Below are 24,775 nucleotides of genomic sequence, written 5' to 3' on the forward strand. Positions count from 1 at the left end.
ACCCCCCTCCCACCTCCCACCCCCCACCCCATATCATCTCTCTGGGTCATCCCAGTGCACCAGCCCCAAGCATCCTGTATCCTGTATCGAACCTAGACTGGCGATTTGTTTCTTACATGATAGTATACATGTTTCAATGCCATTCTCCCAAATCATCCCACCCTCTCCCTCTCCCACAGAGTCCAAAAGTCTGTTCTTTACATCTGTGTCTCTTTTGCTGTCTCACATACAGGGTTATCGTTACCATCTTTCTAAATTCCATATATATGCGTTAGTATACTGTATTGGTGTTTTTCTTTATGGCTTACTTCACTCTGTATAATAGGCTCCAGTTTCATCCACCTCATTAGAACTGATTCAAATGTATTCTTTTTAATGGCTGAGTAATACTCCATTGTGTATATGTACCACAGCTTTCTTATCCATTCGTCTGCTGATGGACATCTAGGTTGCTTCCCTGTCCTGGCTATTACAAACAGTGCTACATGGGGGTACACGTGTCTCTTTCAATTCTCGGTGTGTATGCCCAGCAGTGCGATTGCTGGGTCATAAGGCAGTTCTATTTGCAGTTTTTTTAAGGACGCTCCACACTGTTCTCCATAGTGGTTGTACTAGTTTGCATTCCCACCAACAGTGCAAGAGGGTTCCCTTTTCTCCACACCCTCTTCAGCATTTATTGCTTGTAGACGTTTGGATTGCAGCCATTCTGACTGATGTGAAATGGTACCTCGTTGTGGTCTTGATTTGCATTTCTCTGATTATGAGTGATGTTGAGCATCTTTTCATGTGTTCGCTAGCCATCTGTATGTCTTTTTTGGAGAAATGTCTATTTAGTTCTTTGGCCCATTTTTTGATTGGGTCGTTTATGTTTCTGGAATTGAGCTGCATAAGTTGCTTGTATATTTTTGAGATTAGTTGTTTGTCAGTTGCTTCATTTGCTATTATTTTCTCCCATTCCGAAGGCTGTCTTTTCACCTTGCTTGTATTTCCCTTTGTTGTGCAGAAGCTTTTAAGTTTAATTAGGTCCCATTTGTTTATTTTTGCTTTTATTCCCAGTATTCTGGGAGGTGGATCATAGAGGATCCTGCTGTGATTTATGTCGGAGAGTGTTTTGCCTATGTTCTCCTCTAGGAGTTTTATAGTTTCTGGTCTTACATTTAGATCTTTAATCCATTTTGAGTTTATTTTTGTGTATGGTATTAGAAAGTGTTCTAGTTTCATTCTTTTATAAGTGCTTGACCAGTTTTCCCAGCATAACTTGTTAAAGAGATTGTCTTTACTCCATTGTATATTCTTGCCTCCTTTGTCAAAGATAAGGTGTCCATAGGTGCGTGGATTTATCTCTGGGCTTTCTATTTTGTTCCATTGATCTATATTTCTGTCTTTGTGCCAGTACCATACTCTCTTGATGACTGTGGCTTTGTAGTATAGCGTGAAGTCAGGCGGGTTGATTCCTCCAGTTCCATTCTTCTTTCCCAAGATTGCTTTGGCTATTCGAGGTTTGTTGTATTTCCATACAAATTGTGAAATTATTTGTTCTAGCTCTGTGAAAAATACCACTGGTAGCTTGATAGGGATTGCATTGAGTCTGTAGACTGCTTTGGATAGTATACTCATTTTCATTATATTGATTCTTCTGATCCATGAACATGGTATATTTCTCCATCTATTACTGTCCTCTTTGATTTCTTTCATCAGTGTTTTATAGTTTTCTATATGTAGGTCTTTAGTTTCTTTAGGTAGATATATTCCCAAGTATTTTATTCTTTTCATTGCAATGGTGAATGGAATTGTTTCCTTTATTTCTTTTTGTACTTTCACATTATTAGTGTATAGGAACGCAAGGGACTTCTCTGTGTTGAATTTATATCCCACAACTTTACTATATTCATTGATTAGCTCTAATAATTTTCTGGTGGAGTCTTTAGGGTTTTCTATGTAGAGGATCGTGTCATCTGCAAACAGTGAGGGTTTTACTTCTTCTTTTCCAGTTTGGATTCCTTTTATTTCTTTTTCTTCTCTGACTGCTGTGGCCAAAACTTCCAGAACTATGTTGAATAGTAGCAGTGAAAGTAAGCACCCTTGTCTTGTTCCTGACTTTAGGGGAAATGCTTTCAATTTTTCACCATTGAGGATAATATTTGCTGTGGGTTTGTCCTATATAGCTTTTATTATGTTGAGGTATGTTCCTTCTATTCCTGCTTTCTGGAGAGTTTTTATCATAAATGGATGTTGAATTTTGTCAAAGGCTTTCTCTGCATCTATTGAGATAATCATATGGCTTTTATTTTTCAATTTGTTAATGTGGTGAATTACATTGATTGATTTGTGGATATTGAAGAATCCTTGCATCCCTGGGATAAAGCCCACTTGGTCATGGTGTATGGTCTTTTTTTAATGTGTTGTTGGGTTCTGATTGCTAGAATTTTAAGGATTTTTGCATCTATGTTCATCAGTGATATCGGCCTGTAGTTTTCTTTTCTTGTGGCATCTTTGTCAGGTTTTGGTATTAGGGTGATGGTGGCCTCATAGAATGAGTTTGGAAGGTTACCTTCCTCTGCAATTTTCTGGAAGAGTTTGAGTAGGATAGGTGTTAGCTCTTCTCAAAATTTTTGGTAAAATTCAGCTGTGAAGCCATCTGGACCTGGGCTTTTGTTTGCTGGAAGATTTCTGATTACAGTTTCACTTTCCGTGCTTGTGATGGGTCTGTTAAGATTTTCTATTTCTTCCTGGTTCAGTTTTGGAAAGCTGTACTTTTCTAAGAATTTGTCCATTTCTTCCACATTGTCCATTTTATTGGCATATAATCGCTGATAGTAGTCTCTTATGATCCTTCGTATTTCTGTGTTGTCTGTTGTGATCTCTCCATTTTCATTTCTAATTTTATTGATTTGATCTTTCTCCCTTTGTTTCTTGATGAGTCTGGCTAATGGTTTGTCAATTTTATTTATCCTTTCAAAGAACCAGCTTTTGGCTTTGTTGATTTTTGCTATGGTCTCTTTTGTTTCTTTTGCATTTATTTCTGCCCTAATTTTAAAGATTTCTTTCCTTCTACTAACCCTGGGGTTCTCCATTTCTTCCTTTTGTAGTTGCTTTAGGTGTAGAGTTAGGTTATTTATTTGACTTTTTTCTTGTTTCTTGAGGTATGCCTGTATTGCTATGAACTTTCCCCTTAGCACTGTTTTTAGTGTGTCCCACAGGTTTTGGGTTGTTGTGTTTTCATTTTCATTCATTTCTATGCATATTTTGATTTCTTTTTTGATTTCTTCTGTGATTTGTTGGTTTTTCAGAAGCGTGTTGTTCAGCCTCCATATGTTGGAATTTTTAATAGTTTTTCTCCTGTAATTGAGATCTAATCTTAATGCATTATGGTCAGAAAAGATGCTTGGAATGATTTCATTTTTTTGAATTTATCAAGGCTAGATTTATGGCCCAGGATGTGATCTATTCTGGAGAAGGTTCTGCGAGCACTTGAGAAAAAGGTGAAATTCATTGTTTTAGGGTGAAATGTCCTATAGATATCAATTAGGTCCAACTGGTCTATTGTATCATTTAAAGTTTGTGTTTCTTTGTTAATTTTTTGTTTAGTCGATCTGTCCATAGGTGTGAGTGGGGTATTAAAGTCTCCCACTATTATTGTGTTATTGTTAATTTCCCCTTTCATACTTGTTAGCATTTGTCTTACATATTGCAGTGCTCCTATGTTGGGTGCATATATATTTATAATTGTTATATCTTCTTCTTGGATTGATCCTTTGATCATTATGTAGTGTCCTTCTTTGTCTCTTTTCACAGCCTTTGTTTTAAAGTCTATTTTATCGGATATGAGTATTGCTACTCCTGCTTTCTTTTCGTCTCTGTTTGTGTGCAATATCTTTTTCCAGCCCTTCACTTTCAGTCTGTATGTGTCCTTTGTTGTGAGGTGGGTCTCTTGTAGACAACATATATAGGGGCCTTGTTTTTGTATCCACTCAGCCAGTCTTTGTCTTTTGGTTGGGGCATTCAGCCCATTTATGTTTAAGGTAATTATTGATAAGTATGATCCCGTTGCCATTTACTTTATTGTTTTGGGTTCAGGTTTATACACCCTTTTTGTGTTTCCTGTCTAGAGAATATCCTTTAGCAATTGTCTGTATTTGCTTGTCTGTAAAGCTTTTGATTTCTTGTTCATATTTGAATGAGATCCTTGCTGGGTACAGTAATCTGGGCTGTAGTTTATTTTCTTTCATCACTTTAAGTATGTCTTGCCATTCCCTCCTGGCCTGAAGAGTTTCTATTGAAAGATCAGCTGTTATCCTTATGGGAATCCCCTTGTGTGTTATTTGTTGTTTTTCCCTTGCTGCTTTTAATATTTGTTCTTTATGTTTGATCTTTGTTAATTTGATTAATATGTGTCTTGGGGTGTTTCGCCTTGGGTTTATCCTGTTTGGAACTCTCTGGGTTTCTTGGACTTGGGTGATTATTTCCTTCCCCAATTTAGGGAAGTTTTCAACTATTATCTCCTCAAGTATTTTTCATGGTCTTTCTTTTTGTCTTCTTCTTCTGGGACTCCTATAATTCGAATGTTGGAGCGTTTCATATTGACCTGGAGGTCTCTGAGATTGTCCTCATTTATTTTAATTTGTTTTTCTTTTTTCCTCTCTGATTCATTTATTTCTACCATTCTATCTTCTGTTTCACTAATCCTATCTTCTGCCTCCATTATTCTACTATTTGTTGCCTCTAGAGTGTTTCTGATCTCATTTATTGCATTATTCATTATATATTGACTCTTTTTTATTTCTTCTAGGTCCTTGTTAAACCTTTCTTGCATCTTCTCAATCCTTGTCTCCAGACTATTTATCTGTGATTCCATTTTGATTTCAAGATTTTGGATCATTTTCACTATCAATATTCAGAATTCTTTCTCAGGTAGATTTCCTATCTCTTCCTCTTTTGTTTGGTTTGGTGGGCATTTATCCTGTTACCTTACCTGCTGGGTATTCCTCTGTCTCTTCATCTTGTTTATATTGCTGCGTTTGGGGTGGCCTTTCTGTATTCTGGCAGTTTGTGGAGTTCTCTTTGTTATGGAGTTTCCTCGCTGTGGATGGAGTTGTATCAGTGGCTTGTCAAGGTTTCTTGGTTAGGGAGGCTTGTGTCGGAGTTCCGGTGGCTGGAGCTGGATTTCTTCTCTCTGGAGTGCAATGAAGTGTCCAGTAATGAGTTATGAGATATCAATGGTGTTGGAGTAACTTGAGCTGCCTGTATATTGAAGTTCAGGAGTGTGTTCCTGTGTTGCTGGAGAATTTGCGTGGTATGTCTTGCTCTGAAACTTGTTGGCCCTTGGGTGGTGCTTGGTTTCAGCGTAGGTATGGAGGCGTTTGATGAGCTCCTATTGATTAATGTTCCCTGGAGTCAGGAGTTCTCTGATATTCTCAGGATTTGGACTTAAGCCTCCTGCTTCTGGTTTTCAGTTTTATTTTTACAGTAGCCTCAAGACTTCTCCATCTATATAGCACCAATGATAAAACATCTAGGTTAGAGATGAAAAGTTTCTTCACATTGAGGGACACCCAGAGAAGTTCACTGAGTTACATGGAGAAGAGAAGAGGGAGGGGGGAGTTAGAGGTGACTGGAATGAGATGAGGTGGGATCAGAAGAGGAGAGAGCAAGCTAGCCAGTAATCACTTCCTTATGTGCACTCCACTGTCTGGACCACTCAGAGATGTTCACGGAGTTATACAGAGGGAGGAAGGAGACAGAGGTGGCCAGGAAGGTAAAAAGAGGGAAGTGAAAAGGAGAGAGACAGATGCAGCCAGTAAACAGTTCCCTAAGTGTTCTCCACTGTCTGGAACACACAGAGATTCACAGAGTTGGGTAGAGAAGAGAAGGGGGAGGGAGGAGACAGAGGCGACCTGGTGTAGAAAAAGGAGAGTCCAAAGGAGGAGAGAGCAGTCAAGCCAGTAATCTCACTCTCAAGTAAAAATGGGTACTGAAGATTGGGTTTTTAAATGTACAAAATTGACAACAAATACCAAAAAGCAAAGATTAAAAATATAGAGTAGAAGTTGGATTTTCAAAAATACAATATTAAAGAAAAGAAAAAGAAAGAAAAACCGAAAAAAAGTCACAAGAATTATTTAAAAAATAACAACAACCACTATATATATGTGTATATATATATATATACACATATATATGGTGTTTGCTTTAAGAACTTAAAAATTAAAAAATGTTAAAGTGAAAAAAAAAAGAAAAGAAAAAAACCAAAACAACAAAAAAAGAATGATCGTAAAAATAATAAAGGTATATCTGGGACTTTCTCTGGTGTTGTTGGCAGTGTGGGGTCAGTTCATTTTCGGATAGTTCCCTGGTCTGGCTTATATTTCTTAAAATCTATACTTCCAAGGCGATTCCCTCTGTTTTAGCTTCTTCTGTTTGCTGGTCTCTTCAGTGTCTGTTTTCCACCCTGACACAGGGGGACGGTGGTGGACGCTTTTTTATTTTTATTTTTTAGGCTCACTTGTTCAGTCACGCTGTGGGGAGGGAGGGGTGCTGCAAACAAATAACACCGGTGTGTGCTCGTAGTGTCTCAGCCCCACTGGGCCTGCCCCTGCTCACGGCGCACACTGCTCAGGCTCTAGGTTGCTCCACCGGGAACCATCTGAGGCTGGCCCTGGGCTGCATGCACCTCCCTGGTCTAAGCCACTCAGGCTCAGGCACTCAAGTAGTCCTCAGAGGTGCAGACTCGGTTGGGCCTGCGTTTTGTGCCCTTCCCAGGTCTGAGCAGCTCAGGTGTTTGGTGAGCGCGGTTGCTGCGACTTATCGCCTTTCCCATCCCTGCTGCCCAGTTTTCTGGGTGTACAACTGGCGCCCCTTCTTAGGCAGATGGTGACTGTCCAGAACCCCAAGAAGTCTTAGTTAGCAAAGAACCTCGCTTGCAGTTTGGAAGTTAATATTTCTCTGGGGCTGCGATTGCCCCCTTCCAGCCCTTCTGGCTCTGGCTGCCTGTCACCAGAGGGGCATGGTCTGCAGCCGGCTAATTCTGTTCCTTCCTTTGTTCTGTGTGCGGTCCTGGCAGTGTCTTATGTTAGAGCTTTTTGCGTGGTAGCTATCCCACAGTCTGGTTTGCTAACCCAAGTTAGTTTACTCTGATTATGCTCGGGGCATTTGGGCCTGATCCTTACTCTAAGCAATGCAGCCCACGCCTCCCTGCTCAGCCCTCGCTTGCTAGTGGTGGATGCAGGCGTCTGCGCTGCTTCTCCACTGGGGGAGTTACCGTTGGGCTCGTAATCTGTTGCTTTTAATTATTTATTTATTTTTCCTCCCTGTTATGTTGCCCCCTGTGATTCCAAGGTTCGCCACAGACTCGGCAGCGAGAGTGTTTCCTGGTGTTTGGAAACTTCTCTCTTTTTAAGACTCCCTTCCCAGGATGGAGCTCCCTCCCTACCTCTTTTGTCTCTTTTTTCCGTCTTTTATATTTTTTCCTACCTGTTTTTGAAGACAGTGATCTGCTTTTCTGGGTGCCTGATGTCCTCTGCCACCATTCAGAAGTTGTTTTGTGAAGTTTACTCAGCATTGAAATGTTCTTTTGATGAATTTGTGAGGGAGAAAGTGGTCTCCCCATCCTATTCCTCCACCATCTTAGGACCACGCCCCTTGGTGTTCATTTTCTAGGACCTAGATTTTCCTCTTGCTTTCTTTAGGATGCTTCAACAAAGGAGAAAGTGAGAGGGTAACAGACAGGAAGGCCAGGGGTCTCCAAACGGAGGAAATAGGCTGCAATGTCAGACATTTTTTCTCTCTCTCTTAAGTGGCAGGAGGAAACAAACTACAAGTGTTAGATATTTTTCCCCTTCTCTGTACAAATTTAAAAGGAGGTTTCTTTTAAAATTCTGTGTTGCTATGACAACACCTGGTTCTACCTGAACTTAACTTTTCTCAAACCTTGAGCTAACCAATGCATTTTTCTTATGCAAATGTTTTTAAGTTATGTTAGTGAACTATGCAAGTGAGTAAGTAAGTGAAGTCACTCAGTCGTGTCTGACTCTTTGCGACCCCATGGACTGTAGCCTACCTGGCTCTTCTGTTCATGGGATTTTCCAGGCAATAGTACTGGAGTGGGTTGCCATTTCCTTCTCCAGTGGATCTTCCCGACCCAGGGATTGAACCCGGGTCTCCCGCATTGTAGACAGACGCTTTACCGTCTGAGCCACCAGGGAAGTCCCAATGAACTATGTATTTATCCTAAACTGTCTTCAAGTTGGTTCTGCCTAAGACTCAAAACTGACTTGACAAACGAGTATGTTTTACTCCTGCAAATATTCTCTTAAGCTATGTTAGTAAGGGGCTTCCCTAGTGGCTCAGAGGTTAAAGCATCTGCTCTGCAATGAGGGAGACCTGGGCTTGATCCCTGGGTCAGGAAGATCCCCTGGAGAAGGAAATGGCAACCCAGTATTCTTGCCTGAAGACTTCCATGGACAGAGAAGCCCGGTGGGCTACAGTTTGTGGGGTCACAAAGAGTTGGACATGACTGAGTGACTAATAGACACACACAGTATCTATATAACATCTGGCTAAAGACTAGCAGGAGAGACACTCTTTCTGCCCCCTTCTGATGTCTATGTCAGAAGCTTTCTCTATCTCTTTTATACTTTAATAAAACTTTATTACACAAAAGTTCTGAGCGATCAAGCCTCATCACTGGCCCTGGATTGAATTCTTCTCCTCCGAAGGCCAAGAATCCCGGCATCTTGCACAGCTCAGCAACAACCTTTCAAAAGGAAGATAGAAGACTGCCTTTATCAGTTTCATCATACCTAGGCAATGGGAAGGCTCCATGGTAGGCTTGCTTTTCCTTTTCTAAATGGAAGCCACCTTCCCCCTATGCATATTCTGGAGTTTGATTTGAACAAGGTTTTATTCAACTACATAGAAGAATGATGTATAGTACATTTGCCATTAGCAAAAATCAAATAATGAGAGAGAAAATCTAACACTGATACTTTTCCTCAGCTATCTACTTCTGAAATGACAAACAAGGGAATTTATAACAGGGATGTACTATTATTCATTTCAAGAGAAACTAATTTCAAGCAGTGTTCTAGTATGCATTCAGCTCAGGTCCATGCCTTCTATGGAATGTTCAAATGTTTAGTAGAAGGATGAGACCTCAAGTTCTCAGTCTTCAAAACAGCATGATTTGTGTTTCATTCACTATGTCTACTAAAGTAGCAAGGTAGACTAGTTTGGTTTCTTTTAACCAGTACTTTTTTAATTGAAGAAGTTTATTTACATACAATGTGTGTTAATTTCTACTGTACAACAAAGTGATTTTTGTTATATATATACATTTATATACAAAGTATGTATATGTGTGTGTGTGTGTGTGTGTGTGTGTATTTATATACATGCTAAGTGCTAAGTCACTTCAGTTGTGTCCGACTGTGTGACCCCATGGACAGCAGCCCACCAGGCTCCTCCGTCCACAGGATTCTCCAGGCAAGAATACTGGAGTGGGGTGCCATTTCCTTCTCCAATTTATATACATATATTTACACAAGTACAGCCACATAATACAGGTTTTTAAAAAGTATATAATTTTTTTATTTATATACATATATATACACAAAATTGTATACTTTTTTTTTTTTTAATGGTACTATGTGGCTTGCAGGATCTTAGTTCCCCAACCAGGGATTTAACCCAGGCCATGTGAGTGAAAACCCAGAAACCTAACAAGTAGACTTCCAGGGAATTTCCACATTCTTTTTTCTATTATGGTTTATTCAGTCAGTTGAGTTCAGTCGCTCAGTCGTGTCTGACTCTTTGCAACCACATGAATCGCAGCACACCAGGCCTCCCTGTGTATCACCATCTCCCGGAATTCACTCAAACTCATGTCCATCGAATCGGAGATGCCATCCAGCCATCTCATCCTCTGTCATCCCCTTCTCCTCCTGCCCCCAATCCCTCCCAGCATCAGAGTCTTTTCCAATGAGTCAACTCTTCGCATGAGGTGGCCAAAGTACTGGAGTTTCAGCTTTAGCATCATTCCTTCCAAAGAACACTCAGGGCTGATCTCCTTTAGAATGGACTGGTTGGATCTCCTTGCAGTCCAAGGGACTCTCAAGAGTCTTCTCCAACACCACAGGTCAAAAGCATCAATTCTTCGGCGCTCAGCTTTCTTCACAGTCCAACTCTCACATCCATACATGACCACTGGGAAAACCATAGCCTTGACTAGACAGACTTTTGTTGGCAAAGTCCTGTCTCTGCTTTTCAGTATGCTATCTAGGTTGGTCATAAATTTTCTTCCAAGGAGTAAGTGTCTTTTAATTCCATGGCTGCAATCACCATCTGCAGTGATTTTGGAGCCCCCCAAAATAAAGTCTGACACTGTTTCCACTGTTTCCCCATCTATTTCCCATGAAGTGATGGGACCGGATGCCATGATCTTCATTTTCTGAATGTTGAGCTTTAAGCCAACCTTTTCACTCTCCTCTTTCACTTTCATCAAGAGGCTTTTTAGTTCCTCTTCACTTTCTGCCATAAGGGTGGTGTCATCTGCATATCTGAGGTTATTGATATTTCTCCCAGCAATCTTGATTCCAGCTTGTGTTTCTTCCAGTCCAGCGTTTCTCATGATGTACTCTGCATATAAATTAAATAAGCAGGGCGACAATATACAGCCTTGATGTACTCCTTTTCCTATTTGGAACCAGTCTGTTGTTCCATGTCCAGTTCTAACTGTTGCTTCCTGACCTGCATACAGATTTCTCAAGAGGCAGGTCAGGTGGCCTGGTATTCCCATCTCTCTCAGAATTTTCCACATTTTATTATGATCCACACAGTCAAAGGCTTTGGCATGACATAGTCTCTGAACTTGGCAAGAATACACAGAAGAACTGTACAAAAAAGATCTTCATGACCCAGATAATCATGATGGTGTGATCACTCATCTAGAGCCAGACATCCTGGAATGTGAAGTCAAGTGGGCCTTAGAAAGCATCACTACGAACAAAGCCAGTGGAGGTAATGGAATTCCAGTTGAGCTATTTCAAATCCTGAAAGATGATGCTATGAAAGTGCTGCACTCAATATGCCAGCAAATTTGGAAAACTCAGCAGTGGCCACAGGACTGGAAAAGGTCACTTTTCATTCCAATCCCAAAGAAAGGCAATGCCAAAGAATGCTCAAACTACCACACAATTGCACTCATCTCATACACTAGTAAAGTAATGCTCAAAACTCTCCAAGCCAGGCTTCAGCAATACATGAACCGTGAACTTCCAGATGTTCAAGCTGGTTTTAGAAAAGGCAGAGGAACCAGAGATCAAATTGCCAACATCTGCTGGATCATTGAAAAAGCAAGAGAATTCCAGAGAAACATCTATTTCTGCTTTATTGACTATGCCAAAGCCTTTGACTGTGTGGATCATAATAAACTGGAAAATTATGGTTCATTATAGGATATTAAATATAGTTCTCTGTGCTATACAGTAGGACCTTGTTGTTTATTCATTCTCCATATAAAAGCTTACACCTGCTATCCCTACTTACATCTGGACCAGCTTGGTTTCTACAGTGTTCTGTGGACAGGTTGAAGAGTTCATATTTTGTCCTGATGTGGGTGATGCAATAGAAGAACATACTGGTCAAGATTCCAGGAAGTTATGTGAGTTCTGATACGCAAGCTTAGATAAGAAGATGGAATTGGAGCTAGGAGCTCTCTGCCACTTGGTCTTGATCATAGAGATAATAATGAGTTGTCAGAAGAATAAATGAATGCTGGAGCAGATAGAGAAATTTTATTGCCAGGAAGTTCCAGGAGACAGGGTAGCTAATGAAGAAGATAGAGAATAACCTGCTGGAGAAGTCAGCATAGAACATGGAAGTCAGGCCCTGCTCCTTTTTATTTTTTTGGCTGCACTGTGCAGTTTGTAGGATCTTAATTCCCCAGCCAGGAATTGAACCCAGGCTTTTGGCAGTGAAAGCCCAGAAACCTAACCACTGAACTGACAGGGAATTCCTGGGTCCTGCTCCTTCTGACCACTGTGGCCTACCATTACCTCTTCTCTTCTCACACACCCCTGTCACATTTTAACACAAAATCAGAACACCTTGAAATTGATCTTATTGCCGTGGCCAATGGGACATGCATATTTTTAGGTCACAGCATTGCCATCTTTTGTACTCCTGAGTGCTATCTGCTAAGTAGGTACTAAGCAAATACTTCTTTTGGCTCAGCTCAACTGGGTATAGTTTTGTGAACAAGAACTGTAGAGCCGGACAGTTGTCCATCTCTAGAATGCATTTGATAAAGACAGATGACTAATTCCCTATTTGTGTGGCTTTCTACCTGCAGAAATCTCTCTGGTCCAGCTGGATAGCATGAGCCTGTCCCACCAGATGTTGGTGAGATGTGCTGCCATCATTGGCCTAACTTTCACTACAGAGCTGTTGCTTGAGATTCTCCCTTGTTGGGACATGAAGATGATGATCAATGCCCTGGCAACCCTTGTGGAATCCAACATCTTTGATTGTTTCCAGAATGGCAAGGAGCTCCGAATGGCCCTAGAAAAGAACGCAGCTTCATTTGAGGTGAATTATCGATCCCTTTCTCTGAAGCCACTCATTGAAGGAATGGGTGAGTAGAGCCTGGAAATGAATCCTAGTTCCTTCAGTTCAAGGCACATCTTGATAAAGGAATGGATCTGTGTTTTGGAGCAGAGGCTGACTCCTTGTCCACGGTGTCTCTGTCCTCTCTAGACCACGGTGAGGAGGAAGAGCTCCGTGAGCTGGAAAGTGAGGTGATTCAATGCCACATCATTCGATTCTGCAGCCCAGTGATGCAGAAAACAGCCTATGAGCTGTGGCTGAAGGACCAGAAGAAAGCAATGCACTTGAAATGTGCCCGCTTTCTGGAAGAAAACGCCCACAGGTGTGACCCCTGCCGAAGTGGAGACTTCGTCCCCTTTCATCACTTTGCAGTGGATATCCGGCTCAACACTTTGGACTTGGATACCATTAGGAAGATGGTTAAGTCCCATGGATTTCGAAGTAAACTTTTTTCATTCCTAATTAGTCCTAATTATGGAGAAGGTGATGGCATCCCACTCCAGCACTCTTGCCTGGAAAATCCCATGGGCAGGGGAGCCTGGTAGACTGCAGTCCATGGGGTCGCTAAGAGTCGGACACGACTGAGCGACTTCACTTTCACTTTTCACTTTCATGCATTGGAGAAGGAAATGGCAACCCATTCCAGTGTTCTTGCCTGGAGAATCCCGGGGACGGGGGAGCCTGGTGGGCTGCCGTCTATGGGGTCGCACAGAGTTGGACACGACTGAAGCGACTTAGCAGCAGCAGCATTCCTGGGGAAAAAAAGGCAAGACCTAGAAGGAGCAGATCTAGACCATGAGGGTTTCAAGCCCTCTTCTGGCTCAGACACCACAAATGATGAGACTTAAGCAGTGTAGGTCAGTGAGGCAGGGAGAGTTGAGGAGTGTACATGCAACTGAGTTGGCAGAACCAATCTCACTGTGACACTGTCAGCGTGGATATGGGGATAAGGACTCTGGTAGAAATGAGGTATGACTGGAGCTCAAATTATAATTTCCAAAGGAGTAAAACAGACAATCACATCAAGGGGTGGAACCCAAGGAGGGGAGTATGACCCAAGAGGGAGTAATGTTTCTTGGCAGATAAGAATGCTGTTGCTCTGTGTAGTTTGAAACAAGGTTCCAGTAGAAAAAGAGTATGAGTGGGAGACAATTAGCCAGGACTAAACAGGTCAGGGTCCCAGAAAAGAGGGCTTGGGTTCAGAACAGGGATTCATGATGTTAAAATTTGTACCAAGTACCTAGATACAATAAATGTTGCAATCTAAAGTGAGGCAAATAGATGAATGTGCTGACAAATAAAATGTACAGACAAAGGAAATAGTTGAGAATCAGTTATTATCTTGGATCCTTCATCCACATTCAAGATATGAAATGAGGAAGAGTATGGAGAGGGCTAAGATTTGTGGGGAGATTTGGCAAGAACTGAGGAGTAACTTTTTCACTCTCCTCTTTCACTTTCATCAAGAGGCTTTTTAGCTCCTCTTCATTTTCTGCCATAAGGGTGGTGTCATCTGCATATCTGAGGTTATTGATATTTCTCTCGGCAATCTTGATTCCAGCTTGTGCTTCTTCCAGCCCAGCATTTCTCATGATGTCCTCTGCATATAAGTTAAATAAGCAGGGTGACAATATACAGCCTTGACGTACTCCTTTTCCTATTTGGAACCAGTCTGTTGTCCCATGTCCAGTTCTAACTGTTGCTTCCTGACCTGCATACAGGTTTCTCAAGAGGCAGGTCAGGTGGTCTGGAAATAGATAGGGAAACAGTGGAAACAGTGTCAGACTTTATCTTTTTGGGCTCCAAAATCACTGCAGATGATGACTGCAGCCATGAAATTAAGAGACGCTTGCTCCTTGGAAGAAAAGTTATGACCAACCTAGATAGTATATTGAAAAGCAGAGACATGACTTTGCCAACAAAGGTCCGTCTAGTCAAGGCTATGGTTTTCCCAGTGGTCATGTATGGATGTGAGAGTTGGACTGTGAAGAAGGCTGAGCACCGAAGAATTGATGCTTTTGAACTGTGGTGTTGGAGAAGACTCTTGAGAGTCCCTTGGACTGCAAGGAGATCCAACCAGTCCATTCTAACCAGGGCCATTCTTCAGCCCTGGGTGTTCTTTGGAAGGAATGATGCTAAAGCTGAAACTCCAGTACTTTGGCCACCTCATGCGAAGAGTTGACTCACTGGAAAAGACTCTGATGCTGGGAGGGATTGGGGGCAGGAGGAGAAGGGGACGACCGAGGATGAGATGGCTGGATGGCATCACCAACATGATGGACGTGAGTTTGAGTGAACTCCAGGAGATGGTGGTGGACAGGGAGGCCTGGCGTGCTGCGATTCATGGGGTCGCAAAGAGTCGGACACGACTGAGCGACTGAACTGAACTGACCTGAACTGAGCTGAACTGAGGAGTAACTATGTGCCCCCAAGTGTAGGAAGGTGTCTCCTTTGACGTTAGTTGGAGGACACAGAAAACCTAATGAAGCCAAAGTGCCCTGTGGCTGAAACAGGATCAACCTTCCCTCCCAGAGTTTGGGAAAGGATATATTTATCCCATAAATCAGATATAACTCACCTGGGAGAAAAAGTCAGCATGCTGCCATTTTAAGTTGCTCCCAAGAGTACCCCTAAGAGTGTGAGAAGACCCCTAGTAGTGGAGTGCTGGAATAAAACAAACAGTATGAGAGCAGGCAATGGAGAGCTAAAGAAGATGCATGACCAGATCAAGGTAGCTTCAGTGAAGGGTCCCAACATAGGGCTACAGTCAAAGCACCAGAGAAAGTATTCATAGGAATGAGTTGACTGACAGAGATAAAAGGGAAAGAATATTCCAGACTCTATGGAATCAGTGAATCTTACTTTACAAATACATATATAATATAAATATGTATGTTTTAATTAATTTACTTATTTGGTGAGGAGTAAAATCAGCTGGCAGCTAGCAGACAGGTCAATTGGAGCAGAGCTGGTCTTCAGCAGGCTGGCTAGGGCCACCAGAGAAAACAATTTGAGTTATTTCAGGTTCTCCAGTGTACCTTAACTTTCACTCTGGAGCATATATGGTGGGATGTCTCTGAGAAATGTTTGCTGATGTCCATTCATCAGCACCTTCAGCTGAGTGAGGCTAGGGCTCAACTATTTCCCTTATCAGAATTTTTCACCTATTTAGAAGGGTATCAACTAGATATCTCTAAGTAAAGACAGTTTTTAGATTTCCTAAAAGCTTTACCATAAAAACAATAGTCCCAAGACCTACTGTCCTGCATTCGTATGTTCAGAGGTTCTTCTCATTTTTTTTAAGATTTTTTTTTTTTTTTTGGTGTGGACCATTTTCAGTGGTTATATATGGATATGAAAGTTGGACCATAAAGCAGGTTGAGCACCAAAGAATTGATGCTTTCAAATTGTGGTACTGGAGAAGACTCTTGAGAGTCCTTGGAGTGCAAGGAGATCAAACCAATCAATCCTAAAGGAAATTACCCTGAATATTCATCAAAAGGACATCAGTGATACTAAGCTCCAATACTTTGTGATGCAAAGAGCCGACTCATTGGAAGAAACGTTGATGCTGGGAAAGATTGAGGGCAGGAGGAGAAGGGGGCGACAGAGGATGAGATGGTTGGATGGCATCACCGACTCAATGGACATGAGTTTGAGCAAAATCTGGGAGATAGTGAAGGACAGGGAAGCCTGGTGTGCTGCAGTCCATAGCGTCACAAAAAGTCAGAGAGGACTTAGCCACTGAATAACAACAAAATTTTAAAAATCTTGTATTGAATTTATTGCAATATTGCTTATGTTGTTTTTGTTGGCCATGAGGCATGTGGGATCTTGGCTCCCCAACCAGGGATGGAACCTGTACCCTCTGCTCTGGAAGGTGAAGTCTTAACTGCTGGACCATGAGGGAAGTCACAAGGACAAATATTTTTAACTTAGCTCTTCTTTCTAGTCATTACCTCCAAATGCTAAGTGATATGTTAACGCTGCTTTTAAAAAAATCAGATTCTGACATCACCTGTTTTAGTCTTGCTATGGTAGGTGAAAATCTAACTTTATTACACCACTCTTGGGTACCTCTCTCCCAATATTGTTATAGCACTATCATTAGATAAATGAATCAGGTATCTACATTATTAAGACTATGTAACTGCTATTATAGAACTAAGTAATATACGGTGAATAGATTTCTTAACAAAAGTTTATTTTTCCTAGAGTTTTTATGAAATTTTCTTTTTGCAATGTCTTTGCTATAATATCCTGTTTCAGTCTTGGCTGAAAGACAAAAACAAAGACATTTGTTATCTCCAAATATCCCCTAAGTGTGAGGTATGCTTTTAAGTAATACTGGAGAAGGGCATGTTAATATCATACAAGTTTCAAGAACACAGCACTAGTTATGAATCAGACAGTGAAGAAGCTGATTCCCTTTTCAATTCTTTGTCAATCCTGACGTCCTTCCTAAAAACTTATTTTCTAAGTTTTGATCCATTCTAAGGATGGAAAACCCACGGGCCCCCTCCTGGGTTCTTTCCTTCCGCTTGCTCCACCTAATTCTTCAGGGACCTCTCCTCTCATTCCTTTGATCTTCTCACTATGTGATTTTCTCATTCAACATTTCATTTACTCATTTCGTAAATATTTATTGAGTTTCTTATATGTGCCAGAAATTGTTCTAGGCACAGCGATAGAGCAGAAGGAGCCCGCAAAATGGGCAGTGGGCAGCCAGTGAGGAAAGAAATCAAGGGAATGGGTATTACAGAAGCTGGTAAAAGCAAGGAGAGGTCAGTTGTTGCAAATGCTGCCAAGAGGTATAATGAGATGCAGACAAAGATGTAATGTTTGGATTTGGCAACTTGTTTTTACCGGTAACTCTAACAAGAAAGTTTTAGAGGAGTAGGAGGATAAAGGCATAATTCAGTTTATTCAGGTTCTATCACTAGAGATGAACTAGACAGCAGACTAGGAAAGTGAAAGTCGCTCAGTCGTGTCTGATTCTTTGCAACCCCATGGACTATACAGTCCATGGAATTCTCCAGGCCAGAATACTGGAGTGGGCAGCCTTTCCCTTCTCCAGCAGATCTTCCCACCCCAGGAATGGAACTGGGGTCTCCTGCATTTCAGGCGGACTCTTTACCAACTGAGCTATCAGGGAAGACAGACAGCAAACCAGGAGAGGTGGACAAATCAGTCCTTACACAGTATGATAAAGGATGATGATGGAGGCTGAATGGGGTCATTGAACACACAAGTTGGGGCACTAACTCTAAGGGGCAAAAGCAGAGAAGGCTTTCAGAAGAAGGTGGTAGCAAATGCTCAGACTGCATTTTATAAATTAAAAGGTCTGTGGAGTAATGCATTTATCTTGGAGTCCAGAGACCTCTATCACCAACAGATGTATGATCTGAGACAAGTCCCTTCTGCTCTCTAGGATTCTTCCTTCTCCTCGAATGGAGAAGTGTCTGGATTCAACAATCCTCATTTGTTTTCTGTTTAAAGATCTTTATGGAATTTTCTAACCTATTGCAGTCTGGATAGACTGAAGGTTTTAAATTCAAGGCTCTCTGCCCTTAAGTTATTCCCCTTTGGGGGGGTATTCCATTAAATGTCTATTTCTCTATTAGAAGCTCGACATCATTTTCTTCAGCATCATTAATTTATAGTTTGAGTTGTGCTTAGTCGCTTCAGTTGTGTCCAACTCTTTGTGACCCCATGGGATGCAGCCTGCTAGGTTCCTCTGTCCATGGGGATTCTCCAGGCAAGAATACAGGAGTGGGTTGCCATGCCCTCCTCCAGGATACTTTTAGTAAATTATGATTGTGTTATCATCTAAAACAAACCCCAATGTTTCAGTGGGTTAACACAATAGAGTGATAGTTTTTTCCTGTCCAGGTAATGATCCGATGAGCATTTTGACAATGAGCCTTGTTCACAGTCAGTCAGGGACCCAGGCTCCTTCTGTGTTGTGGGTTTGCTATCCCTTAGATCTCCACAATTAATTTGTTTTCCTGTGAAAGAAGAAGGTGGTGAAGATATCTAACCATCTCAGTTCAGAGGTGACATATATTACTTTTGATGGAATCCTATTTTTAAACTTAACACATGGCTTCACTTAAGAGTGAATGAAGAGTGAATGTAATAAGAGGAAATTCCGTGGTGGCCCAGTGGTTAGGACTCACTCAGTGCTTTCACTGACATGGGCTGGGAACTGAGATCCTGCAAGCTGCACAGCATGACAGGGACCAAAAAGGAAAAAGAAAAAGATGCAAAAGGGACTGAGAAATGTAGATCCTGGCTAGGCAACAGCAATTTTATTGTGGAAGGGGAACAGGAAGCTTCAGTATACCCCAGACATCTCTGCCACGTGATCATTTCAACGACTGATACAACTCACTTGTTTGTTTATTTTCCAGCTGAAGAAGAGACCACTTTTTCAAGAATAGAGACTTCTAAGAAATCTGAAATAGTTTCTGAAAATCTCAGGTACAGTCGTCTATAATTGTTTAGAAAGTAGAGCATGAACAATTGGCATTAAATTCGGACCATTGTTAGAATCATTTGTCTGGTCAGTACTCTGGCTCTTTAAGGCACAAGTCAGAAGGTTATGTTTTAAGTCTAATCAGTCGTTATGTAACTGAGCAGGATCCTGGTGGGCCCTTCCCAAGACAGACTGCAGCACCCCACCCCAGCCCATGTCCTCTGCTGTATGTAACGGCTCTCTGAAAATACGTACATAGTAGTATCTGATTCATACTTCCTGAGTTATTTTACAGATGCTAAAACCTACCAAATGGAGGAAATCTACATTAGATTTTCTTTTTTTTTTCTGTCCACACTGTGTGGCGTGTGGGATCTTATTTTCCTGACTAGGGATGGAACTTGAGCTCCCTGCAGTGGGAGCTTGGAGTCTAAACCACTATACCGCCAGGGAAGTCCCTACATTAGGTTTTCTTATCTTGCTCTTTTATTTGTTTTAAAAGCTATTTTCATATCAAATCCTATCTGTATCTACAAGTTATTACTCCTATTTCTTTCTGCATTTGGACAGTTCTGAAGAAATAAGAAAAAAGATCTTGAGTTTCTTTGATATCATTATAACAAAAATGAGGACATCCGAAGATGATATCATCCCTTTGGAATCTTGCCAGTGTGAGGAGATCCTGGAGATTGTCATCATGCCTCTGGCTCACCATTTTCTTGCTTTGGGAGAAAACAACAAAGCCTTATATTACTTCCTAGAACTTGTGTCTGCTTATCTTGTCTTGGGTGATAATTATATGGTAAGCTGTTTCTACTCAGACCACCTCCATCCTTGAGACAACTTACAGGCCAGAGAGCCAGAAGGGAAGCTCTAGTGGTTTTTTGTTTTGTTTTGTGTATTGGTTGCGTTCGTGATTCCTGCCAGTACCCTCTTCCTTTGAAACTCAAATTGCTCAGAAGGCAAATGACCTGAGATTGAAAAACGTCCGAACAAACCGCAACTACCATTATACATTATATTCCCACCTTTAAAAGTTCACTATGGATTGTCTACCTATATGAGACTCTGGTCCCAACTATTCGGTTTCAGTAGAACCTTCCTCAGTAATGTCTCAGTTGCATTTGCCCTCTGTCTTCCCCAAATATCTGTCAGCACAGTACCTGTAGGTCTTTGAATAAGAACAAATCTAGGTTTACTCTTGTGATCTCTGAAGGGGCTCACTCACTTTGGTCTTCAGGTAATTTGTGCTAAATTATCATACATACGTTTAGGCTACAAAAGCACTAGTGAATGTTTCTCCAGGATAACTGTAAATAAGTTTCAGGGCAACACGCCCTTAGAAATGTGGGGATATGATACATATAATTAAATGAAAGAATTTATTGTTAGTTGGGAAGCCCTGGACTGAATAAAGATAAACAGGTTTCTGTACTACAGATACGCAGAGCCTTTATACGCTAAGATACACAGAAATCTCCTGGAGGGTTGGGCTAGGACTGGGATGTACTATTTCTCTTAAAGTTATTTGACCTTAGATCACTTTTCATAGAGTAGCTGGCTGGACTAAGCTTCCGTGAACTCATTTGAGGAAATGTCTTTCTGGGCCTTGCTTGCTTCATCAGACTTCCAGCCAGCTTCAGGAAGAGCTTCCCACACCTGAGCAGCCATGGTTGCCACCCTTCATGCCTGCACTGGTGGACCAATCCAGATTTTATAGTTGTGGCCTAATTAACCCCTACATCTCAGATTTATATAAGATTTTTAAATTAAACTATTAAAAATGTCAGTAAGCTCTGGTTCTCTCAAGTATTTTGAAGGAAAGCCTCCTGTATGTATTTTATACACATATGTGAAGAAGAGGGTGATGTGGCCAGTGAATCCCAGAAAGAGAAGGTTTAGGTAGCCTCAGGGGCCAACTTGCTGAGCCTGTGCCCACCCCGCATCTCTCTACAGGGAGTGATGAATGTTCGGGAAAACAATGATTGGAAGCAGAGCCTAGAGCAGAGTCCTGCAATGTGCCATTTGAATCCCACTCTCCCAGCAAAGAAACCTTGTCCCCCTCTTTCAGCCTTCTACACACACCACTTAGACTAGTTGAGACTTGGGGACATTGTCTCACCTTATTTTACTCTTCAAGTCTGAGCTTGCCTTTGTGTTCACATGTGCCAAGACTCTCTTAACAATGTTCCATTGAAGATGAAGTGACAAAGGTTGTTCAGGGCCTTAACTTTCTCTTCTACCTCCCAAAGATGGCCCTGACCAGAAAAAAAATGGAAACAGTTCATAATTCATTCGTAAGTAGAGACTGGCCTTCATGGATGTGGCGATGGTCTCAGGAGCCATGAGTACATAGTTGGAAATAGGGAAGCTGGGGATGGAAGTACTCAAAGAGGGAAACTGCCCTGGGGAAAACTTCAGGTAAGATGTCTTAGATGACAACATGAGGAAAGGAGGTGATTTCTAGATTCATGAGAGATTCAGTGACCAAGATGAACGTGAAGGTGATATGTATCTTCAGCAGGAAGTTTCTCCACCCCTCCTTTCTGATCAGGGGCTAAAGGTAGAGATGGAATCAGGAGCTGGAGGGGTCCTGACTCTCTTCCTTCAGTAGAGTCTGGGGCAGTGGCCCCTGTGGTCCTGATCCCTGTTGACGCAACACTTTCTGCTCCTTGTGCTGGTTGCAGGCGTACCTATATTTGAATGAGGGAGAGAGGTTGCTGAAAATTCTCAAGAAGGACAAATCTTGGAGTAAGACTTTTGAATGGGCTACCTTTTTTACCCTCAAAGGTCAGGTAAGAAATCATTAAAAATGTGATTAATCTGTTATTTATCACTGGGGCTTTATATAGAAGTAGTAATAGAAGTCAGCCCTGTACTTTCTGCATCCTCCTCCCATCCTCTGCCACAGATCTTTTCCAAGACTCCAGGATCCCAAGCCCTGGGACTCAAACCTCCTCACCATCAATTTCTGCAGCAAGGGCTTCCTTAGCCTCTCAGTGACAGCTTTATGAAATATTTTTTGTAACAACCTCCAAAAAAGGGACAGGAATAAGTAAACATTTTCTCAGAGGTAGATTATGAATGATGAGGATGCAAAATCCTACTCATTCAACCATCCTTCCACAGATAGACCCAAGAAACATTTCAGATTATGCCAAGCTCAGGGGGATTTTGTTCCTGGGCTTTACATTACTTAAAAAAAAAAAAAATTCCTAAATTACTTATTTTTGGAACATATAAACCAAGCTTGGAATCATCACCTTTTCTTTCCTTTCTTCCCCTTTCTTCTTCTAGGTCTGTTTCAACATGGGCCAGATGGTGCTTGCCAAAAAAATGCTGAGGAAGGCTCTGAAGTTCCTCAATAGAATCTTTCCTTACAACTTAATCTCCTTGTTTCTCCAGACTCGGGTTGAAAAAAACAAACACTTTCATTATGTGAATCAGAATCAACAGGCCCAAGAGAGCTCCCCTCCAGGGTAAGAAAAGAGCTGCAGAGAGCTAGGGGTCTCATCTCACTCCCCAAAAGGAGAGAGACCTACACATAGTCCAACAGTCCCCAAAGAGTGGGCCTCTAACAGGTGCAAGGAGTCGAAGTGGCTCACTAGTGAGGGAAAGGTGGTGGGGCTCCCAGGCCAGGGCTGGGTTGCCTCAGAACAACTTAATAGGCAGCTTTTGCCAAAAGGAGTTCAGGTGACAAAAACTTAAAGGAGCCCTTTGCAAGATGAGCTCCAGTGCCTCCCCTACTCATCTCACCCACTAACCTCTTGGCCATCCATGTTTCAATGGGAATCTGTACCCCCCGCTCCTAGAGCCTCAGTCAAAAGTCATCTTCCAATTCAGTGCTAAAACCCTGGGCATTGTCCCCGCCCCAGAGAAAGATGGCAGGTCCTGCAGACATCTGCTAAAAGACAAAATGGCCCACCCATTTGTGTATCTCCATAGATGGAAAAATCTGTGGGTTACAGAGGGTATCTATTGATCAAGATTATACCATTAAGACCTGTACATGTCAACATGTAAATTTTATCTATAAAAGAACAGATCAAAGAATAATGAGGTGGCGTAGGGGAGGGATACAGTGAGTAAAAGAACAGATGCAATGATAATGTTGATAGTTGTTGGAGCTGAATGCTGGGTACATGTACCTCATATTTTTTTGTTTTATTGTGTATGTTTAAAATTTTCCACATCAAACTTTTTATAATATATTCTACCTACGTAGGAATTCATACCAAAAGTGGTGTCCCCTAGTTGGGGGTCTGGAGAACTAACAGATGATCTGTTCCACCTCGGGAGAGGCCAGTAGCAATATTCCTACAGGTTCTGCCAGAGATACAAATATCTATGTCTATGAGCAAGTGGCTGCAATCCTTTTGCAACCTCACCAAAAACTGCCTTCCCCAGTTTCCTGAAAGTCTCCTCTTGACTGGGGTAGGGTGGAGGGAGACAGGCTTGGAAATGAGGTGGAGCTGAGCCCCTTTGCAGGATGGGGTCAGGCTCCTGAGAATCTAAAGCCTGCTGCCTCAGAGGATGCCAGGAGAGGGACAGGGAGAGGCCCAGCAGAGATCTCTCTTAGAGATAAGAGAGAGTTGAAGTTTGGCTCACAGGGAGTTGTCAGATGAAATAAAGGATGCCTAGTTAAATTTGAAGTTCAGATCAATAATGAATGATGTTTTTGTTTAGTATACATTGTATCACACAAAATATTTAAGGCATATGCATTTTAAAAGAATTATTTTGAAATTCAGATTTAACTCAACATCCTATATTTTCATTCCCTAAATCCAAAAAGCCTAATATACAGCCCCATTTTGTAAAGGAATAAGAAGTACCTGCACAAGAGGAGAAGGTAAAAAATTGATGATCAGGAAGAAAGTCCAGAGCTTAAAACACTCTCCAGTCAAAAGGTTCTCATCTCAAAAATAAGGACATAAAGAAATACCTTTAATGTCAGAGTTTCCATAGCTTCATGAACTCCCTGTTATAAGGGATTTTACAGGACTGGAAAAGGTCCATTTTCATTCCAATTCCAAAGAAAGGCAATGCAAAAGAATGCTCAAACTACCACACAATTGCACTCATCTCACATGCTAGTAAAGTAATGCTCAAAATTCTCCAAGCCAGGCTTCAGCAATACGTGAACCGTGAACTCCCTGATGTTCAAGCTGGTTTTAGAAAAGGCAGAGGAACCAGAGATCAAATTGCCAAAATCCGCTGGATCATGGAAAAAGCAAGAGAGTTCCAGAAAAACATCTATTTCTGCTTTCTTGACTATGCCAAAGCCTTTGACTGTGTGGATCACAATAAACTGTGGAAAATTCTGAAAGAGATGGGAATACCAGACCACCTGACCTGCCTCTTGAGAAATCTGTATGCAGGTCAGGAAGCAACAGTTAGAACTGGACATGGAACAACAGACTGGTTCCAAATAGGAAAAGGAGTACATCGAGGCTATATATTGTCACCCTGCTTATTTAACTTATATGCAGAGTACATCATGAGAAACGCTGGACTGGAAGAAACACAAGCTGGAATCAAGATTGCTGGGAGAAATATCAATAACCTCAGATATGCAGATGACACCACCCTTATGGCAGAAAGTGAAGAGGAGCTAAAAAGCCTCTTGATCAAAGTGAAAGAGGAGAGCGAAAAAGTTGGCTTAAAGCTCAACATTCTGAAAATGAAGATCATGGC

At 41.6% G+C, this 24,775-nt stretch overlaps 1 protein-coding gene across 1 annotated transcript in view; it reads left to right on the forward strand.

The window, feature by feature from the left end:
- ADCY10 (adenylate cyclase 10) overlaps positions 1-24,775 on the forward strand; it is a 92,005-nt gene that overhangs the window by 47,973 nt on the left and 19,257 nt on the right. Inside the window, exons 19-24 of the mRNA XM_040229946.1 lie at positions 12,347-12,628; positions 12,751-13,041; positions 19,014-19,083; positions 19,649-19,880; positions 21,766-21,873; positions 22,376-22,557. Of these exons, the coding sequence (XP_040085880.1) occupies positions 12,347-12,628; positions 12,751-13,041; positions 19,014-19,083; positions 19,649-19,880; positions 21,766-21,873; positions 22,376-22,557 (1,165 nt within the window). The remainder of the gene's footprint in view (positions 1-12,346; positions 12,629-12,750; positions 13,042-19,013; positions 19,084-19,648; positions 19,881-21,765; positions 21,874-22,375; positions 22,558-24,775) is intronic.

The sequence above is a fragment of the Oryx dammah genome, unplaced genomic scaffold (assembly GCF_014754425.2).
Source record: "Oryx dammah isolate SB20612 unplaced genomic scaffold, SCBI_Odam_1.1 HiC_scaffold_28, whole genome shotgun sequence".
Classification (NCBI taxonomy): Eukaryota; Metazoa; Chordata; class Mammalia; order Artiodactyla; family Bovidae; genus Oryx; species Oryx dammah.